Here is a 17,423-nt window from a genome sequence, read left to right as displayed (position 1 = left end):
CCAGTAATCATTCAATACCGTTGTAAATGATTCTAAGCAATTGAGCTTTTGTATTTGTTTTTTTTACACAAATCAATGAAGTCCACTTTCAGACCACCAACTTTCTTGAATTTTTGGTATATGTTGTTTTCTCTTAAGGTTGGTTACAAGAATTCATAGCCATCATTAATTGTCAATAGAAATATAGGCTCGACACAAAAAATATCAAGCGTGATGTATGCCGAGAAGTAGCGGTGGAAACAAGTTGAGAGTCTTGAGACCAATTACTGAAAGTTCATGTCTAACTTGTACATAAAAAAGAATGTGCGAGTTTAACTTGTTTAAACAAGACACTTAAATTTTGTGTAGGGATTGTTAAAAATTTTGAAGTATGAACTTTACTCGTTAGCTTATTTATGATTTATTTTGTTGTTGAATTTTTCTTTAAAATTAAACTTTGTTTATAAATTTAGTATTTAATAGATAACTTCATACTAAAAGAATAAAGTAAAATAATAAAAAAATATAAATTTATATTTATGAAGATGACTTTACAATTAAAAATGAAATATTTGACAATGAAAATAGATTTCTTTGAAAAAAATGGTCATTTATTTAAAATATAAAACTTGCTAGTTAAAATTAAATAAATGCTACACACACTTATAACATATTAAGACTATCTCTATTACTAGATGGGTGCAATGAGAAAGAGGCATGTACTCTCTCTTACTACACCCATTTAATATTGGAGAGAAATTTTTCCAATATATACTAATCAGCTATTCGTAAACTATAAATGTCAAACATAAAATTTGAGTTTAACTCATTTGAATAGTTGAACGCAACTTTTAGCTTGGGTTTACAAACTAGAATTAGCATTAATAAATTAATCTCAAATAATTTACAAACAACTCAACTCAAACTCATTTATATCCCTAACAATATCCTAGTTGTTAATGAGTTAAAAACACCAAGAACTTGTGTCTAATCTCAATCAATAAACTTTAATGGTGATTGGCTCTTGTTTTGAGTTTGTAAAGTGAATGAAGGCTAGCCAAGAGGTTAATAGAGGCAAACCTGCTGAATGAATGAGAACTAATTGTACTTTCACAAGTAAATATTTTGCGTCTAGATTGGGGACCAAACTCATTGTCAAGAGGACAAGTTTAAAAATCACTTCAAAATATATCTAAGCTAATCTTCAATGTAGCTAGTCAACTAATACATCATAGTTTTTATAATGCTGCCACATTCTAAGTAGCTTTGAATAGTTTTCACCATTTCTGAATCCCTGATTTTGTTATATAAATCTTTCATATGATTCATAGATACATTCATTACGGTTCTTAAGCCAATTTTGGTTTGCTAATCCTTCCTAAGTACTATGGTTTGAGGTGTATTTTGAGTAATGCTTGCAGAGGTCTTAGTTGGTCAAAATTGTGGAGCTGACTGGAAAGTTAGCAAACATTAAAATCATTGCTATGTATAAAAAAGATCCGAAAGATAGATCTGAGAAAAATTCGTTACGAGCTACCTATAGGCAAAGGGTAACACAAGGAGAAAAATTAATTTTAGAAGTCTATTTATATCAAATTGTAAGCAATTTTGGGGGAGGTTTAGCTATTTGGTATCTTGATGTCTTAGCCTTTCACTGTTTTTTACCCTTTGTCTTTATTGTATATCTCTATCAGGAATAGGTGAAGTCTACTTCGAACATTGAAGAGGAAGTCCCTAAAATGATTCATAAACCTATGCTCAGATGATTAGCCTAATAAGATTCATATGGCTTTTGCAGCCTTCCTGCAAGTCAAATGCACCAGGCTCTTACATTCAAGTTCAATTTTACCAAACTACTTGACATCAAAATTTGAAATGTATGGAGTTTCATTCAATGACCTCAATTCCCTAACCAGGGAAGTGTAATGACGGTTGGTATACATTTATGAGATGCATGTGCCATGAGAAATTGAAAGCTGTACAGATGTTACAGTATTGAAGTGGCATTACCAACCCCTACCCAGGTACACGCTCTTAGGAGTTAAGGCCCTCAAAAGTGACATATAAAATTACCATATTCGTACTCATTTCTGCATGACAGTATAGAAATAAGAACACTTAATCTTAATCATATAAGAGTTTTGCTAGCCAGTGTTCCTAGAAAGATGGTTAGAGAATTAACAAAATTTGAGAGAGTATTAGAAATTACAGAGTAATTTATTGTTACCCTTTATAATAAAAAAAATTATTTTTATTCCTTTACTAATACCATAGTTAACATTCGCCATTACATAATCATTTATAAATGAGTAAGACTAAATTTGAATATAACATACGCATACATACACACACATATACATATATATATATATATATATAAAGAGAGCGGGATGGGTCCCTAACCTTATCTTAACCGTTACTGTTCACATCAGGATGATCCAATAAACTCCAAGGAAGGATAAATGACAAATAACAATGAAATATTATGTAAATATTTACAGCACAAAGGTAAGAAGAGACAAGACATATATATGCCTCAACTGTGATTATCTCACTTCTAAATGCCAATCCTTCCTTATATTTGTCCTCAAGTTTGGAGCTACCTGTGTCCGACTTGAACCAGTTAATGGAAGCAGGGTCACATGTCATCTGTTTGAGGTTGCTACATTAAATACACTGTGACATCTTGCCATATATGCACTAGTTAGGAACTTACACAGTTTGAGGAACGGTACATGTCCAGTTAACATAACAGGCTCAACAGGTCAACCACATCACCCGATTTCACACTATAATATTTAGTATATACCTGCTTAGATGTAACCGATTATAGTATAATTATCAAGACTCTATATTCAGTTAATTTAGACCTAGTCATTTAATGGGTACTTATGGAAACCGATCTTCAGTTGCATTAAATTAAACCAAATATTTTTGCACTTTGTCCAAGGCTACACCACTTAATTAAACGTGCATACAACTAAGATTCTTACATTTTTCAATTTGACAATGGGAAATTTAATAAGGCTAGTAGGTTATTACCCATTTAAATTGCCCTATTTTTTAGACCTTCAATTAATATAACACCGACACAAAGTTAGAACCTGCTTGCAACTTTATTCAAGTTGAAATTTTGGAGGGACAATTATTAAATCTGACTTAGTTTCATGTCATTATGGTTTTGAGTATTGAAGTTGCCTAATGAAGAAGAAGTTTCACTGCCATTTAAGAAAAAAATTACAAATGTATGAATAGGAGGTTCATACAATAAACATGAAGGGGCACAAGTGACTTGGGTGAAAGAATCAAAACTCTTCAAAAGATGAAGGGCAAAGAACCTCCATAGAAAGGCCAAAATAGGGGGATCCACAAAACTACACAATATGTAAGGCATTTTGATTTCGATCCTTTTGGTTCAAGGTTTGCAAATTACCACAAAGCAAGGAAGAAGAGCTCTAGGATTGAGCAAATAAAGCTCCTCAATATTTGAATAAAGGCCTACTTTCCCAGCCAATGAGTCAAATCCTGTCTGTGCTGCCATTTCCTGAATGTTCTCTAAGGGTCTATGAACCCTGCCAGCTATCACTCTGCAAACTATCAGTGCCTTTCTTAGTGATGGTTCATCACCAAAAATCTCAATAGACTCAAAAGCTCTTCCACTTGTGGAAGTTGTGAAAACACCAATACCACCCTTGAGCTCATTCTTGGCTGAAAAGCCATTCCTTATAATTCTGCAAACACAACACTTTTCTGCTAGGCAGAGACTAGAAGAACCATTGAGACCAAGGGAGCATGCAACAGTGGTGCCATAGAACCTCAAAAGCTCATTTCCATCAGCAAGGCACCTAGGATGCTTCTTCTGAAGTTTGCTAGCTTTGATTTTCACCATCTCTCTGTACTCTTCGAATCTAGCCAAAGTCTTTTGCATGTTGTGCACCTTCAAAACCCTCTCGATTCGACCACACTGGTTTTCAGACTTTAACCAACTAGTCCTGCATATGATCTCCACTATTTTCCTTGATGAATCGCCCTCAGCAAGTTCAGTAACTGTCCAGAGAAAAAAATTTCTGTTAAAATTCAAGTATATGATAATTTGAATTTGTACAAAAGAGAGAAAAAGTAACAAACTTGAAGTCACTAAACACTTCAATCAATTTTAAATTTCGAATACTTTCAAACAATTCAGAATTATGTGGGTCGGAGAAAGAGACAGACAGTTTCTTCTAGATATTTTGAAGGTAAAGGGGTTGGAGAATCCTAAGCATAGTTCTGAACTAAAAAGGTAATGCAAAAAGGAAAATTAATTCTGTTGTCCCTAACTGAAAAAGTATGTTAATTTATAATACTGCTCACCGCAACTTAAAAATCTATGTCTATCAGATATAGATGTGGCCAGAAAGTTTTTGGTCAGAAGAATGTTTGGATGACCTACTATGAGGGTCAGATAACAAATGGAAGAAACAGAAAAAATAAAAAATAAAATGAGCGAGAACAGCCAAAAGGACAGTGAAGGTAGGAGGCTATAAAGTGGAAATTCTCCACTTGAAGATGCAAAGAAACCAACCATGAAAATCAGATGAGATAAAAGAAGAAGAAAATAGTGTTACCAGCATGCTTGGACAGATGATGGGCTTCAGCAGCATCCCATTTGTTAAATTGCTCTCCACATTTGTGGCAAGTCACAGTTGAAGACCCATTAGAATCTGTCTCAAGAGACAACCTATTGCTAGAATGAAGTCCTCCACCATGAGGACCAGACCCTTCTTTATCTGATAGAAGGAAAGGTGATTTCCTTGGAGGAGTGGATGAAGTCCTAAAAGAAGGGTTAAAGTAGTGCATTGTAGGGTGCCCTCCAGGGCCAGGAGTCCCAGGCCTCAAAGTACCCACAAAAGTTGAACCACCACTACCACCTCCACTACCATTGTTTCCACCACCACCACTACCAACCCCTTCTTGAAATCCTCCATATCCAGTGATTTTAAGCTCACACCTTGAGTTGCTCAAAATCACTTCATGAGTTATAGGGTTGAGAAACTCGCTGCTCCCAATGGATCTTGGACTGCAACTTGGTGGCTTATCAAGATGCCTCTTGCTTCCATGAATCACATCTTTGAGATTTGCAATGGACCTAGAACACCCTGATCTTCCTGCCCTTTTGGTCAAGATTGTGCTCAAATGCTTCCTTGATTTTGGGTCATGAACATCAGATGGCTCAGATTTGCAGTGTAAAGACCTCTTCAAAGAGAACCACACAGTTGGCATATTATCCTTAATGTTCCCTTTTCCTTCTCTTTTCTACTTTCTCCACCTTGGTAGTTAACACTACACTACACTTCAACAAAACTCCTAAGTTTCTGTGCTCTTGAATTTAACTCCCTTACAATGCTCATTCTCAAAAGGCTCCATATTTCCCTTTACCACCTTCCCCTTCCTTTTTCCTAAAACAAAAAGATTATAACTTCAGCCACTTTCTGCTTTAAGCATGGAACCCCTTTTTGTTTCCTGAAATTTCCTTCCACTTTCCAAGAAACAACTCAACTCACACATGCATCAGAAGGGTACCTAACAGCAAAAGATGTTTCAGAAGAGAGATCAAAAGAGCACAGTAAACTACTATCGAACACCCTGAAAACTCTCAAGCACAGGTGTCAACAGCACTGCTTCATCACACAGAATGAGTTTGGCAATTTGCATAGGATGGTGTCCGTGACCCCATCACAAAGCAAGTGAGACAAAAGGGACTCAAATACATAGAATGAATGAATGATAAAACATGAAAGAGCATTTGTTAAAACGCGGGTGTTTGAAAATAAAACCAAAGAATCTTTGGCTATTGGATATGGGATTTCGGAACATGACAACTAACTTGGACAAACTCAGTACTGTTCCGCTATTAATGTGAGTTACTGAAGTCTGAAGCTGTACTTTGTCTTTTTACATTTAATTACCATATATACATATATATAGATCAAGATTATGTTTCTTAAAAAAAAATTAAATTTTTTTGAAATATTTGGATAAGCTTAAAAAATAGAATTTGTTAAAAAAGTTAAAAGCGCATGTTTCATAAAATTTTTAAATAAAGTTACTTTTTTTACAAAATCTTCAAATTTTTTTAGGTTTAAAGAAAGGGTCTGAGAACTAGAGTAGATAAGAAGGCAAATATACTCAATTCATCTAAGTTATACATAATAAGATGCATCTACCTTGTAAGTGATCGAAAACATATAATTATGAACCCGAAATTTGGTATGCCAAATCGAAGACACATAAAATAGTGCAGAACACGAAATAATTAAGTGAATTATTTTTTCGGAACAAATTAAGGGTGGCTTTTAATATTTTGCTATTCTGCGAACACATGAATGTATAGTGTTCACCTTTATTTAATGGGGATGGAGTCTAACCCAAAAATAATGCCACATGCATTCAAGTTGGACCACCCAAGTGTTTATTTTACTTTGCCCAACTTTGAACAATTTCCTAACCTTGGAATTAACTGGGATGGCCCAATAAACAAATAATTAAACAGTGGATTTAAACAGAGGAGAATATAAATTTTGTCCCCAGTTATGATCTTTTTCACCTTGAATAACACGGCACTACCATATTCTAAACAAAAATTGGCATGTACCATTAAACCCATACACCATCTAAATAATTTAATATTATCATAATACAAATTATTACAACTTAAATATTTCTCAGAGTGATAGTTAATGTTTCAATTAAGATTTGGACCATAATGACTGACAACTAGACAGTGATTAATATGCACCACGACATTTTGTCAGTGAACTTAAATATGAACAATTGAAAACATGTCTGAAATTTTCCTCTTTCATATCTGCAGCTTTTACAAGCAAAGTGCTTTTATATCTCGAGCACTTTTTCACCAATATGAAGAAGCAATCCCTTATGCATCAGACAGTGATTTGAAGCTCAGTTTCAGCAAATTTCTCTGATGGCTAAACGACATGTGCCCAAATGTTCAAGCTTTTGTTTCAAATTCGTTTTCAATAGTCTCTCAATTCTCAAGGTCATAACTTGCATATTTTTGCATGTGCAAATGTCAAATTGTGTGTTTGGTGAGTGCTCGTAAACTTAATTTTAAATGGTTTTAACTTTTAGATGGAGCCAATATTTAAGTGCATAAAATGTCATCTATATTCATATTATCATGTTTACAAATCACCATAATAGTGCTGTTGAATGGCCACTACAATATCTTGTTCACAGAGTGTATATATATCTGTAAACCATGAATGATTGTGATCTAGCCCCACTATTTTTCTTTTCTGTTTTTGGTCTCTTGGAGACATCAATGTGACTAATACTTCTCACCCTAAATTTGGGGATTAGTGGGCTATAATTATGAACCCGAACTTCAAAATATTAAAGTGGGCTCTTGAAAAATATGAGAGCTAATTATTAGCTTTGACCACTACAACTATTTTATCAAGTTGTGAAAATCGAAAAGGTGGTGAAATAGATGCAAGATATGAGAGAGATTTGAAGGGGTAAATATTTCTATTACTACATAACCAAGGTAAATTTGGCGAGGCTCACTCATTTTTCTAGTCTTCATTTCTTGTCGTTATGCTGCCCTTAATGGATTAGACAAAACATGTCGAAGTGCTTCTAGTGACATGAAAACTATGGAGAGGGTTAAGACAAAGCCAAGATTTTAGAATTTAGGGCCATAATTAAGTCCCTGTGAATCTGAATTCAAATTAGAGTGATGGAAGACAAAAGCTAAGCCAGAGAGTGAAACATGGGGCAGTGTCCTACAGAGTGTCACTGATGATGGTTCGGACATGTGGTGCTACAATCCATTATTCAATTCATTGATTAAATGCAAGCACATGCTAGCCTCCCAATTTGGCCTTTGGACCATTTTTGGTTCAATTTAAAACAAAATATAATATCAGCCCATTTTTTTACTTAAAAAAAAACATTAACATCGGTTTTTAAAATTAATTTCAAATATTTAAAAATAATAAATTTATTTATAAAAATATTTATTACATTATAAATTTAAAATACAACAATTTTTAATAAAAAAAATTATTTTAAAATATTTAAAATCATCCTTAATAAATTTGGTTTTAAAATAAAGACAAATATCAATTAGGATTGTAAGAGTATTAGTTAAAAATCAAAAATAATTTTTTATTTTAAAGTGTTATTAATATATTTTTATCATATATCAAACATGGTTTTTAACAATATATATATATATATATATATATATATATATTAATTCCTTAATTTGTATTTAACAAGAACATTAAATAAAATAAAAGGAATAATAAAATACTACATGTTCTTTTTAAAAACACAAGATTTCTGCAAATAAAAATTAATATTAAATCGTTTTAAATTTGAAAACACATCATAATCTCCTAACTTCATGAAAATAAAACATAGTATCTGTTATTTTGTTCTGATTGTGTTTCTCCTTCAATTTAGGAGCTTCTCAATTTATGAGGGAGAGGTGGACGTTTCAGAGGATTGATGTTGGAACAACATCTGAAAAGCTTGTCTCATGTGTACGCTTAGCTGTGTTGTGTATCATCTATGCATGCCCCTTCAAGATCATCTTAGTTTTAAGGAACAGGGCCTTCTTCAATTTTAATATCTGATGCCAGTTGTAACCTTCAGATTCAATTCCTCTTCTATTGTCTCACATCTTTGTCTTTTCTTTCGTGATCAAAAATAAAATATTTGTCTCTGTTTATGACCCTCTCTTCAAAGAGTACTGTTAATTTGATAAGTACAAACATTGCAATTATTTTAGTCTCTGCTTTTATAAAACAAAACATAGTTCCTTTTTATACACAGCAATTGATCTGCAAAAGGAAAACTTCATCAAAATCGGAACATCTTTTGGCAGACAATTTGTTTTGTTTAAAGTTTTAAAAATAGATTTGTTCAATCTAGCTGCTCCGAATTGAACTAATAAAATGTAGAGTTTGAAATTTAAAATTAAATTTTTTCAAAATATAAAAAAAACTTATTTTTATATATATTAATTGTTAAGTTCTTTCTCAGTTCTTATTTATTGTGATATTTAAATTAATAAAATACTCATTCGTTACTCATATAAAAAGATGTTTTTTTATTTAATTTAACCTTTTATTTCTATAAATATTTTTGAAATATACTTTAAATTTATGAGATATAATTATACTTTACTGGTCTTGAAGAATTAATTATTTCTTTATTATAAAAAAGACTAGAAAGAGTATATTTTTTTTAATATTATACAATATATTAAGGGAGAGATGTAATGTGAATTTTTTTTACACTACTTTTCTCTTTAATGACGCCACCCTATTTTATAAAAAATTAAAATATATTAATTATTTTTAAAATTAAATTCTAAAAGTAACTTACCTATTGCAAAGATTCTATCCAACTATGACTATCTAAGGGTGTCTTGAACTTTTTGCACCTCCCTTTTTTCTTATATATATTACTCTTTTTTCTTCAGAAATATGCTCTTATATTATAAAACTCAATTCCGAAAGCTATTAAAATAACATTTTGAAAATTTAATTATGAAAGTGTGTTTTCAAGAGTTTTCAAAACTGTTTATTGAATGTTATTTTGTAAAATAATAAACCTCCTAGAAACTTTATCAAATTTCTTTTGCGAAAAAAGTCAGTAATTTTAAATCTTATTTGGTTATAGATTTTTTGTATTTGAATTTTAAGATTGCTAAATTGAATTTAAATTTAAACAAGCATATTTGATATTTTTTTATGCATCTGTCATGCACTATTATAATGCTCTAGTGATTTAACATTTTTACCTTTACAACTGCTGCTAACCTTTTTAATCTGACCTTTCGAATCCCAAAATCAAAAGTACCAGCCCTGGCAATCAGGATAATCACGCATTCCCTTTCTTTGCCCCAAAAGATTTCAAACTAAATTACTTGGGCATTAGCTATTTCTATGAAGTATCTTAAATTACTAGATTTACCACATTCTTAGCTTTGATTTACACCTCTTTACCCAAGTGAATTGAATGGCGTCATCTGCTGTCAACAAACACACATGATTCCATCCACTGACTAACAAAGATGATCTATTTTCCTAGATGGCTAAAAAAATATATCAAAATTCACAAAAAAGAAGGTATCATGCTATATCCAGCACCTTTCAAAAAATAAACTCATTGACATATTAGATTGAATAAAGAATTATAAAAACAAAAAATTAAGACCCTACATAACTACAGTTTCAGAAGTGGCTGTCTCAAACTATGAAGCTAAATCCCAATGGGGGCACAACAATGATGATAACAAGTAATTCCACTGCTTGAAGACAGCTCCAGCTAGACCTGTACATATGAATTCTATTTGAGAAGTGTATAAAACCATGCCACTTCAAACCATTCATGATTTCACATATGTATCATCCCTCTGCAAATGTAAGCCAAAAAAACAAAGAATTCAAATTCAAATATCGAAGATTAATAGTAACATAATACCCTACAAGACTAGAGAAGGAAAAGTAAGGCAATATTTGACCCAATTTTTTGAGCTTCTTAAACGGATAAACTATGTCTAGCACAATTCTTTGAAAACTCTGAATAATATATTTTTTAATGAAGAAAACATTAAAAAAAAAAAGAACTTTTAAATAAGGTAATTTTAGGAAGTTCTAAAAATTATAAAATCACCAAACTTTAGCTTGAATTTGAGAGCTCTTGTTTTTAACTTTAAATTTGAAGTAGCTTTTAGGATTCAAAAACGTAAAGCTAAATGTTAACGAAGTCTTCAACTATGCTAAGTTATCCAAATTCCAAAGACATGTTAGTAAGGACAACAGTTTCAATACCATTTCCAACTTGAATCTATGGGCTGTCCTCATCTGAACTAATGTCACCCACCCTCCTTTCGGCGATTGCTGGAAAGAGCCGCTGACGAAAATCAGAAGGTGGTGGACGCGTTTCAGAGGAAGATGCTCCTCGAGGAGTCTCTTGTTTTAGTGTTTTTGCTGCTGGCTTCTTCTGAGTATCTCTCACCTCCTTGCATACCTTGTCTAGCATTACTAAGAAGTCTCGTATTACTACAAACAACCGTAAGCCTTCATCCTTCCCAGCATTCCCGTGAAAGTAATCGCCAGTGCTCTTCACCAGTGCCATGATTTTTTTCTCTTCTTCCAGCAGTTTCATAACATCAGCCTCGGCATTCTTCACAAAACTTTTCACTGTCTCACCAAACCCCCTATCTTCCTCCACATTCTTCATGGTTTTGTTTACCAAGTCTTGTGTTTTTATGAGACCATGCCCAAGTTTGGCGGCGGTTCCTGTTAGGCTGTCCGCGTCTATAATTGCTGCTTTTTTAACATTCTTGAGTTCACTGCTCAAGTGAGAAACCACCTGAAGACCGATTTCACGGTAGTGTTCTTCTGTTTCTTGAGTTCTATCATCGAGAAGATCATCTGATTTAACACTAGATGAACTCTGGCTCTCTTTTGCCTTTCGAACGGCTTTTATGCCCTCAGAACGGATAATCTCTAGAACTACAAAGTGTAAGAGTGTGGTCTTGCCATCTGTTCCTTTTACATCAGATAATTTCAGAAGAGTATCAAGTTTAAATGCTTGTGCACCACCACGGAATGTTCCGTCATTCATTCGGTTGCCGGTTTTGAGAACAGCTTCAAGAAGCTTGAGGAATAGCCTACTGTTTCTTAGTTCCTTGCAAGCAACCTGACACACCAGATGAAATTGAACGAAGAATAAGATTTCTTTCCCAGGTGAAAGGGAGATAAAAGAGAAACAAATATGAAGACAGAGATTCCATAAACAAAGGAATTACAATGAGAATTACAGAACATTGCTGTGTTTGTGTCTGTGTATAAACTGTTTCAAATTGACATACCATAAAATTAAATTGATTATGCAATGTTCAAAAGCAATTTTTAAAACCAACAGATTATTTAACTGCAATCATTAAACTCTTAAATTTCAAATTAATCATAAATTTATTCGGATTACAGGTACATTTCTTAATATAAATATGCTTGCAAAATAAAACAGGATAACAAGTAGTGATAAAGTGATCTGTCCGATGAAAAACATAATTCTGTAAGTTATTGAATGTTGCAAGATAAGAAGTTTAACACGAATGTAAAATGATCCTTGACCCTGTTTGTGGCTGCTCATAATTTGTATTGGGTAGGGGTAGCAGTAAAGCAAAAATTTGCACATTAATACAGCATCATTTTGGCATTACTTATGCAACAAATGAATTACTCTCTGCCCAAGTTTTGACAGTTTACTAAGTTACCTATGATATCCTACAATTGGCAGTAATTAGGATGATACAGCACACTCTAGTCATTCTATGATTTTAGTTGACATTAGTTCAACTACAAATATTTAAGGTCGCAATCATCGCAGCATAAGCAATGCAACAGCAGGTTTGATGCAAATTAGACCATACCTCTAAAATGGCAAAAGATTCCATAGTACTTGTGAGCTCCTCTTTAAGTGTGGTCATGAAAAGCAGAGCTTCCATTCGCTTAAATGCAAATGGAACGTCAACCAGGGCTTTCAGGAAACGGTCAGCAGGCCCAAGTTGAGATAGCTCACCAGTAAAAAGTCTAAGCTTAAGTTCTTCGTCTGATGTTGGTGCCATCTTCAGCAAGGTTTGAAGGAACTCCGAGGGAAGCTCATGTCCTGATCAGTCAAAGAGAGAGGTTGCAAAGCTTTCATACAATTGGAACAAGACAACTAAACAGCTATGCTTTTAAATTTCTATATATTATTATTCCCAACAAATAAATATCATAGTGATTTACCACCAGTACTACCACAATCTATCTTCCCCAGTACTCAACATTGTGATAATCAAATAATTTTAATATTCAAAGCTACCAACACCACTACAACAATTTATACCCCTCAACTGCCAGGAAATGGTGCTAGTTTGAAAGAGTCCGTATGATACTGCAAGCTACAATGTTTTAGGGCAACTGTGGGTGCATAAGTGTGTCCTAGATAATGTGTTTCCCCAGAAGAACCTAATATTTCTATTACAGTTATCAGCAATTTTCGAGGAAAATTGAGGGAACAAGAAATCACCTTCATAAAGTGCATCACAAACTTCTTCCATTGTCACATTCAATGCACGCAACAGAATCAATAAATTTTGCGATTTCTTTTTGTCAATGATATGCATATACTGAGGTGAAGGGTCTTGGGAGGAAGACTCTTTCTGTCTTTGACCATTGTTATAGCCAAAAAGCGTCTCTATCATTTCTTCATTAAACCTGTTAAATGTTTGCATTTGAGAGTATTAGCAGCAAATGATAAAATATCTCTGGTAAAACAAAAGAGGTTTGGTATTTATTTCTTACTGGAATGATCCTGATTTGATCTGATTCCAAACCATTGATTGATTGGGGTTTGCTTGAACCTTATCCCAGAAAAAAGGCTTTAGCTTGGCTTTGGGAGCATCAGCTGCACCTTCTGCATTAGCTTCAACTGTAGCCTTTGATCCACTAGCTAAAGGCTGAGCCATCTTTGGGCCAATTGGGGGAGGGGCTCGAGGAGGAGGTATGCCACTCTTAGGAGGCGGTGGTGGATGAGGACCAGGTTTTGCACCAACTGGTGCTGGGAGTGGTGGAGGAGGAGGACCAGGTTTAGCACCAAATGGTGCTGGGGGTGGTGGAGGAGGAGGACCAGGTTTGGCACCAGCTATTGCTGGAGGTGGTGGAGGGGGAGGACCAGGTTTTGCTGGTGGTGGAGGTGGGCCAGGTTTGGCACCAGCTGATGCTGGGGGTGGTGGTGGAGTGCTACCAATACCAGGCTGTTGAGGAGGGGCAGGAGGAGGAGGAGCTGCAGCAACAGAAGCCACAGCAGTATCAGCATCACCAGAAGGCCTAAAGGAAGGTGGCTCGTGGGGAAGAGGGTTCAACCTGCCTGGGGGAGGTTTTAAAGGAGGCATTCCCGAGGGACTGGCTCCCACCCTCCCTGGAGGAGGTTTAAGTTCAAATGGTGATCCGGCAGCAGCACTAAAGGCTCCTATTGATTGGCTTTCTTGCACTGAGTTCTTCTTATTGTCTACTAAACTATTACTTGATGACTGAAACCCAAGTTTCTCCCCTTTGATTGAATTTCCAAAAGCAAAACTAGAAGGACCTGCAGCACAAACGTCAATTTTGTCAAGACTAGTACAACATATTACAAACTACAAAGGTATGAATGAATGGTAACACTACGTACCAACAGAGTAGTCACTCATGCTCAAGCTGAGAAGGGGCCTCTCATCATTTAGTCTAGCTCGGCCAGTCTTACAATACCCACTACAGCATAAAAAGAGCAGTGCTGCAGCTATAAATGTCACCAATGCAGTTATAACGACAGCAAGAACAACTGTTCTTTTATTACTATGCTTATCTTCCTGTTTGTTAATGTCAGAAGATGGAGGAGAAGAAATTTCTGAAGCTGCTGGTGGTGTCAATTTTGGGAAAAATGTTGATGGAGACAAATGAGGATGCTGAGGACTAGGAACTAGAGGTGCTGGAGCAAGAGGCGATGGGGCCAGGCTGGGTTCAGACGATGGTGCTAAACTGGGTTCAGGAGATGGTGTTAAACTTGGTGTAGGTGATCCAACTGCAGGGCCAGGACTAGGTGGTTCTGATATGTGCTGAAGCAAAACACGGCCAAAATTTCTTCTAGGAACATTGGATCTGGAAAAAAGTGATCCCAAATGACTGACATGCAAAATCTTGGAATCATCCTCTCCTCTTGAGATGGGTAATGGAAGATTATTTTTTTCCAAATAGTGAAGAAAGTTCTCCTCGAATTGAGGCTGGCATGCACTGATCAATTTTTGGATGTCTGCTCGCTTTAATGGTTGAATCTCTGAATTGATTTTATTGGTGTGGCCAGACAACTCCTGAGACAGCCATAAATCACAATCTTCAACCTCTTTCATTAAATGAAATAAATCTTCCTGGCAATTGGTCCATAAGATCTTCACCTGCATTCATCAAAATTAACAATTTTTAGAGTCTACCAATCCATTCTTAGCAACAATGGAGCACATAATATAAACCTTTTATGTTATCAAATCTGAAAAATAATCATAAAACAATCAAGGCCCTATTATTTAGTGTCAGATGACAATTAGCAACAATTACAAAAGAAAATTTAGAAAATTATCTTTATAAATTAAAACACATGCTAAAGCTATATCATGCAAAATGCAGTAGAATTTCAGAGCAACCTGGTTGAGGTAGAAGCAAGATGAATTCATAAATTATACCATCATTCTTGATCAAGTTCACGTGTTTCATGTTTCCATGTACACACAGCACATGTAAAAAAGTACTTACTAGATGATCATCTCATGGAATTGAAATGTATATAGTACATACTCAGGCAGTCATATAACATACTAAAACTAATAATTGGCCAGTGCAAGATCTCCAGTGATCGTTAAGATACATGGAAGCTTAAATTCTGCAACTAATAGCTAGAAACAAAAATGATGGCCACAGAAAAATCCAAAACAAGAGAAAGCACAGTCCACTGTTCAATATCAGACACCGATGTCATGCTAGAAACTAGTGGTAAAATGACAACTCCAGTCCTTCCTCCCTTCTTAACCAATATTCCACATGAAAAGAGTTATGCAGAAGATATACACAGAAGTAGGATCATCCTTTTCCAGTTATCATGCTACCCTCTAAATTCTGACTAAAAGTGCCAACTAATAGAACTCTTCCAAATGAGTAGTAAAAGTGGGAAATACTTGGATATAATGCAAATTAGATGTCTCTACGTGATCAACATCACCGACTGACAGTTTTGAGCTTGATAGTCCTCACAAAGTCAGCAGATATTAAAACAATTTCTACTTGCTGTAGGCCCAAATATCATTCAAAAGATAATAATTTTTCCATTTCCCGCTTCACCAGGGAATCATGAATTTGAGCAACCATGTTAGCAACCTCTATGTGAGGCAGAAATCATTGTCAGATTAACCAGAGACTACCATCGGCCATTTGCTTAGGACTTAGGAATATGAACCAACGGAGCTACAGGTTCACCCCTACCACCGGATATGTTGCTTAAAGCACAATTGGGATTGTCAAGTGAGGAAAATGGAAAACTAAGAGAATCAAGGTAAGAAACAGTGAAACACAGCATTAAGTGAATACATCCCCAACCAAAGTAAGAAACACCAAACAATTATTTTCATCGGGAAGTCACTTTAAACCTCAAAATTTCTTAGTTCCTATATCATGTTCACACAAAAAAAAAAAAAAAATTGAACATCAAAGCAATCAAATATATAAAAGAAAGCTACCAAAATCCAAATACTGTGAAGGGAGCCTTACCGTGTGTTCATCTAACAATCCACATGCAGGATCAAGTAGTTTGCTAACAAAGTCATCTTGTGTTTCCTTCTTTGCTGTAGAGCTAACAGCTGCTACAAAAGCGAGAACCAATAGAACGCAAAGTCTAAACTTTATGGTAACCATATGTTTCTGAATTCCCATTCCAAATGCTTGATATGCTTCTCATTTCAGTTTCATCAAAGGACTAAACCCCAACAACCACAAATCTACAATTCCTTCATCACTTACAATTACAAAAACACCTCAAAAATGAATCTTTTTCACTATCCACCACCAACCCACTTCGATTCCTCACCAGAACAATGCTCCCAGTGCCCTGCAGGGATGAATTCTTCAAGACCCAACAAGGGTTTCAGATGAAAAATCAGAATTTCAAGATCAAACAGTACGAACAAAAGCAAACCCCAGAAAAACTGTGTCCCTATCCAAAGTTTCCAACTTGTACTGAATCAGATCAAGTTCAGCCAAAACCCCACCAGAAAAATCAATTGAAAAAATAAGCAGCTCCAAACAAAAACAAAAATAGGGGGTGTCTATTGTTAAACCATCAAAATCACAACCTGTGCACAGAAACAAACAACCCTTCTAAAAGCAAACACAGAGTGGAGCTCCTGAGAAAGATTCAAAAAAAGGGTCTTTGGTTCTAACAGGATCCAAGGGAAGCAACTAAAAAACGAGGGCTATTGGTGTTGTTGACCGTGAAATGTTAAATGTGACTATGTAGTTCATTTTTTTTATGCAAAAAGTGTGTTATAAATGGTAAGAAAGAGGCTAGAAGCAAAGACTTTAGTTAAAAGAAAGAATGAGAAAGTTAATCTCAAGAAAAGGAAGTTTCTTGGCGCCAGACAGAAGAACTCTACGCGTAAAGGACCGGTCTTAGAGCAAGGCTTCTGGATTCAGTCATTTGCTAGCTCAAATGTCTTGCACTACTCTTCTTCTCATTCTAACATTGATTAACGGAAAAATTCTATGTAAAATAAGAATATATATATATATATATATATATAATATCCGTTAAAATAAATTAATATTATAAAATATTTATTGATTTAATTT

At 34.7% G+C, this 17,423-nt stretch overlaps 2 protein-coding genes across 2 annotated transcripts; both read right to left on the bottom strand.

Annotated features, from left to right (window-relative positions):
• Positions 1–3,203: 3,203 nt before the first annotated feature.
• On the bottom strand, positions 3,204–5,827 carry LOC113865239. Its single transcript, XM_027499659.1, has 2 exons — positions 4,587–5,827; positions 3,204–4,026 (listed from the first exon to the last, which is right to left on the bottom strand). The coding sequence occupies exons 1-2, from the start codon at positions 5,239–5,241 to the stop codon at positions 3,395–3,397; spliced, it is 1,287 nt and encodes a 428-aa protein (XP_027355460.1). The 5' UTR covers positions 5,242–5,827; the 3' UTR covers positions 3,204–3,394.
• Positions 5,828–10,053: 4,226 nt separating this feature from the next.
• On the bottom strand, positions 10,054–17,327 carry LOC113864451 (formin-like protein 5). Its single transcript, XM_027498167.1, has 7 exons — positions 16,347–17,327; positions 14,224–14,983; positions 13,356–14,139; positions 13,081–13,268; positions 12,440–12,675; positions 10,830–11,703; positions 10,054–10,411 (listed from the first exon to the last, which is right to left on the bottom strand). The coding sequence occupies exons 1-6, from the start codon at positions 16,506–16,508 to the stop codon at positions 10,846–10,848; spliced, it is 2,988 nt and encodes a 995-aa protein (XP_027353968.1). The 5' UTR covers positions 16,509–17,327; the 3' UTR covers positions 10,054–10,411; positions 10,830–10,845.
• Between the last annotated feature and the right edge of the window lie 96 nt (positions 17,328–17,423).

Source organism: Abrus precatorius, unplaced genomic scaffold (genome assembly GCF_003935025.1).
Source record: "Abrus precatorius isolate BTA unplaced genomic scaffold, Abrus_2018 Scaffold4, whole genome shotgun sequence".
In the NCBI taxonomy this organism is placed as follows: domain Eukaryota; kingdom Viridiplantae; phylum Streptophyta; class Magnoliopsida; order Fabales; family Fabaceae; genus Abrus; species Abrus precatorius.
The sequence above is the reverse complement of the archived record's forward strand: the minus strand, read 5'-3'. Positions and strand labels throughout refer to the sequence as shown.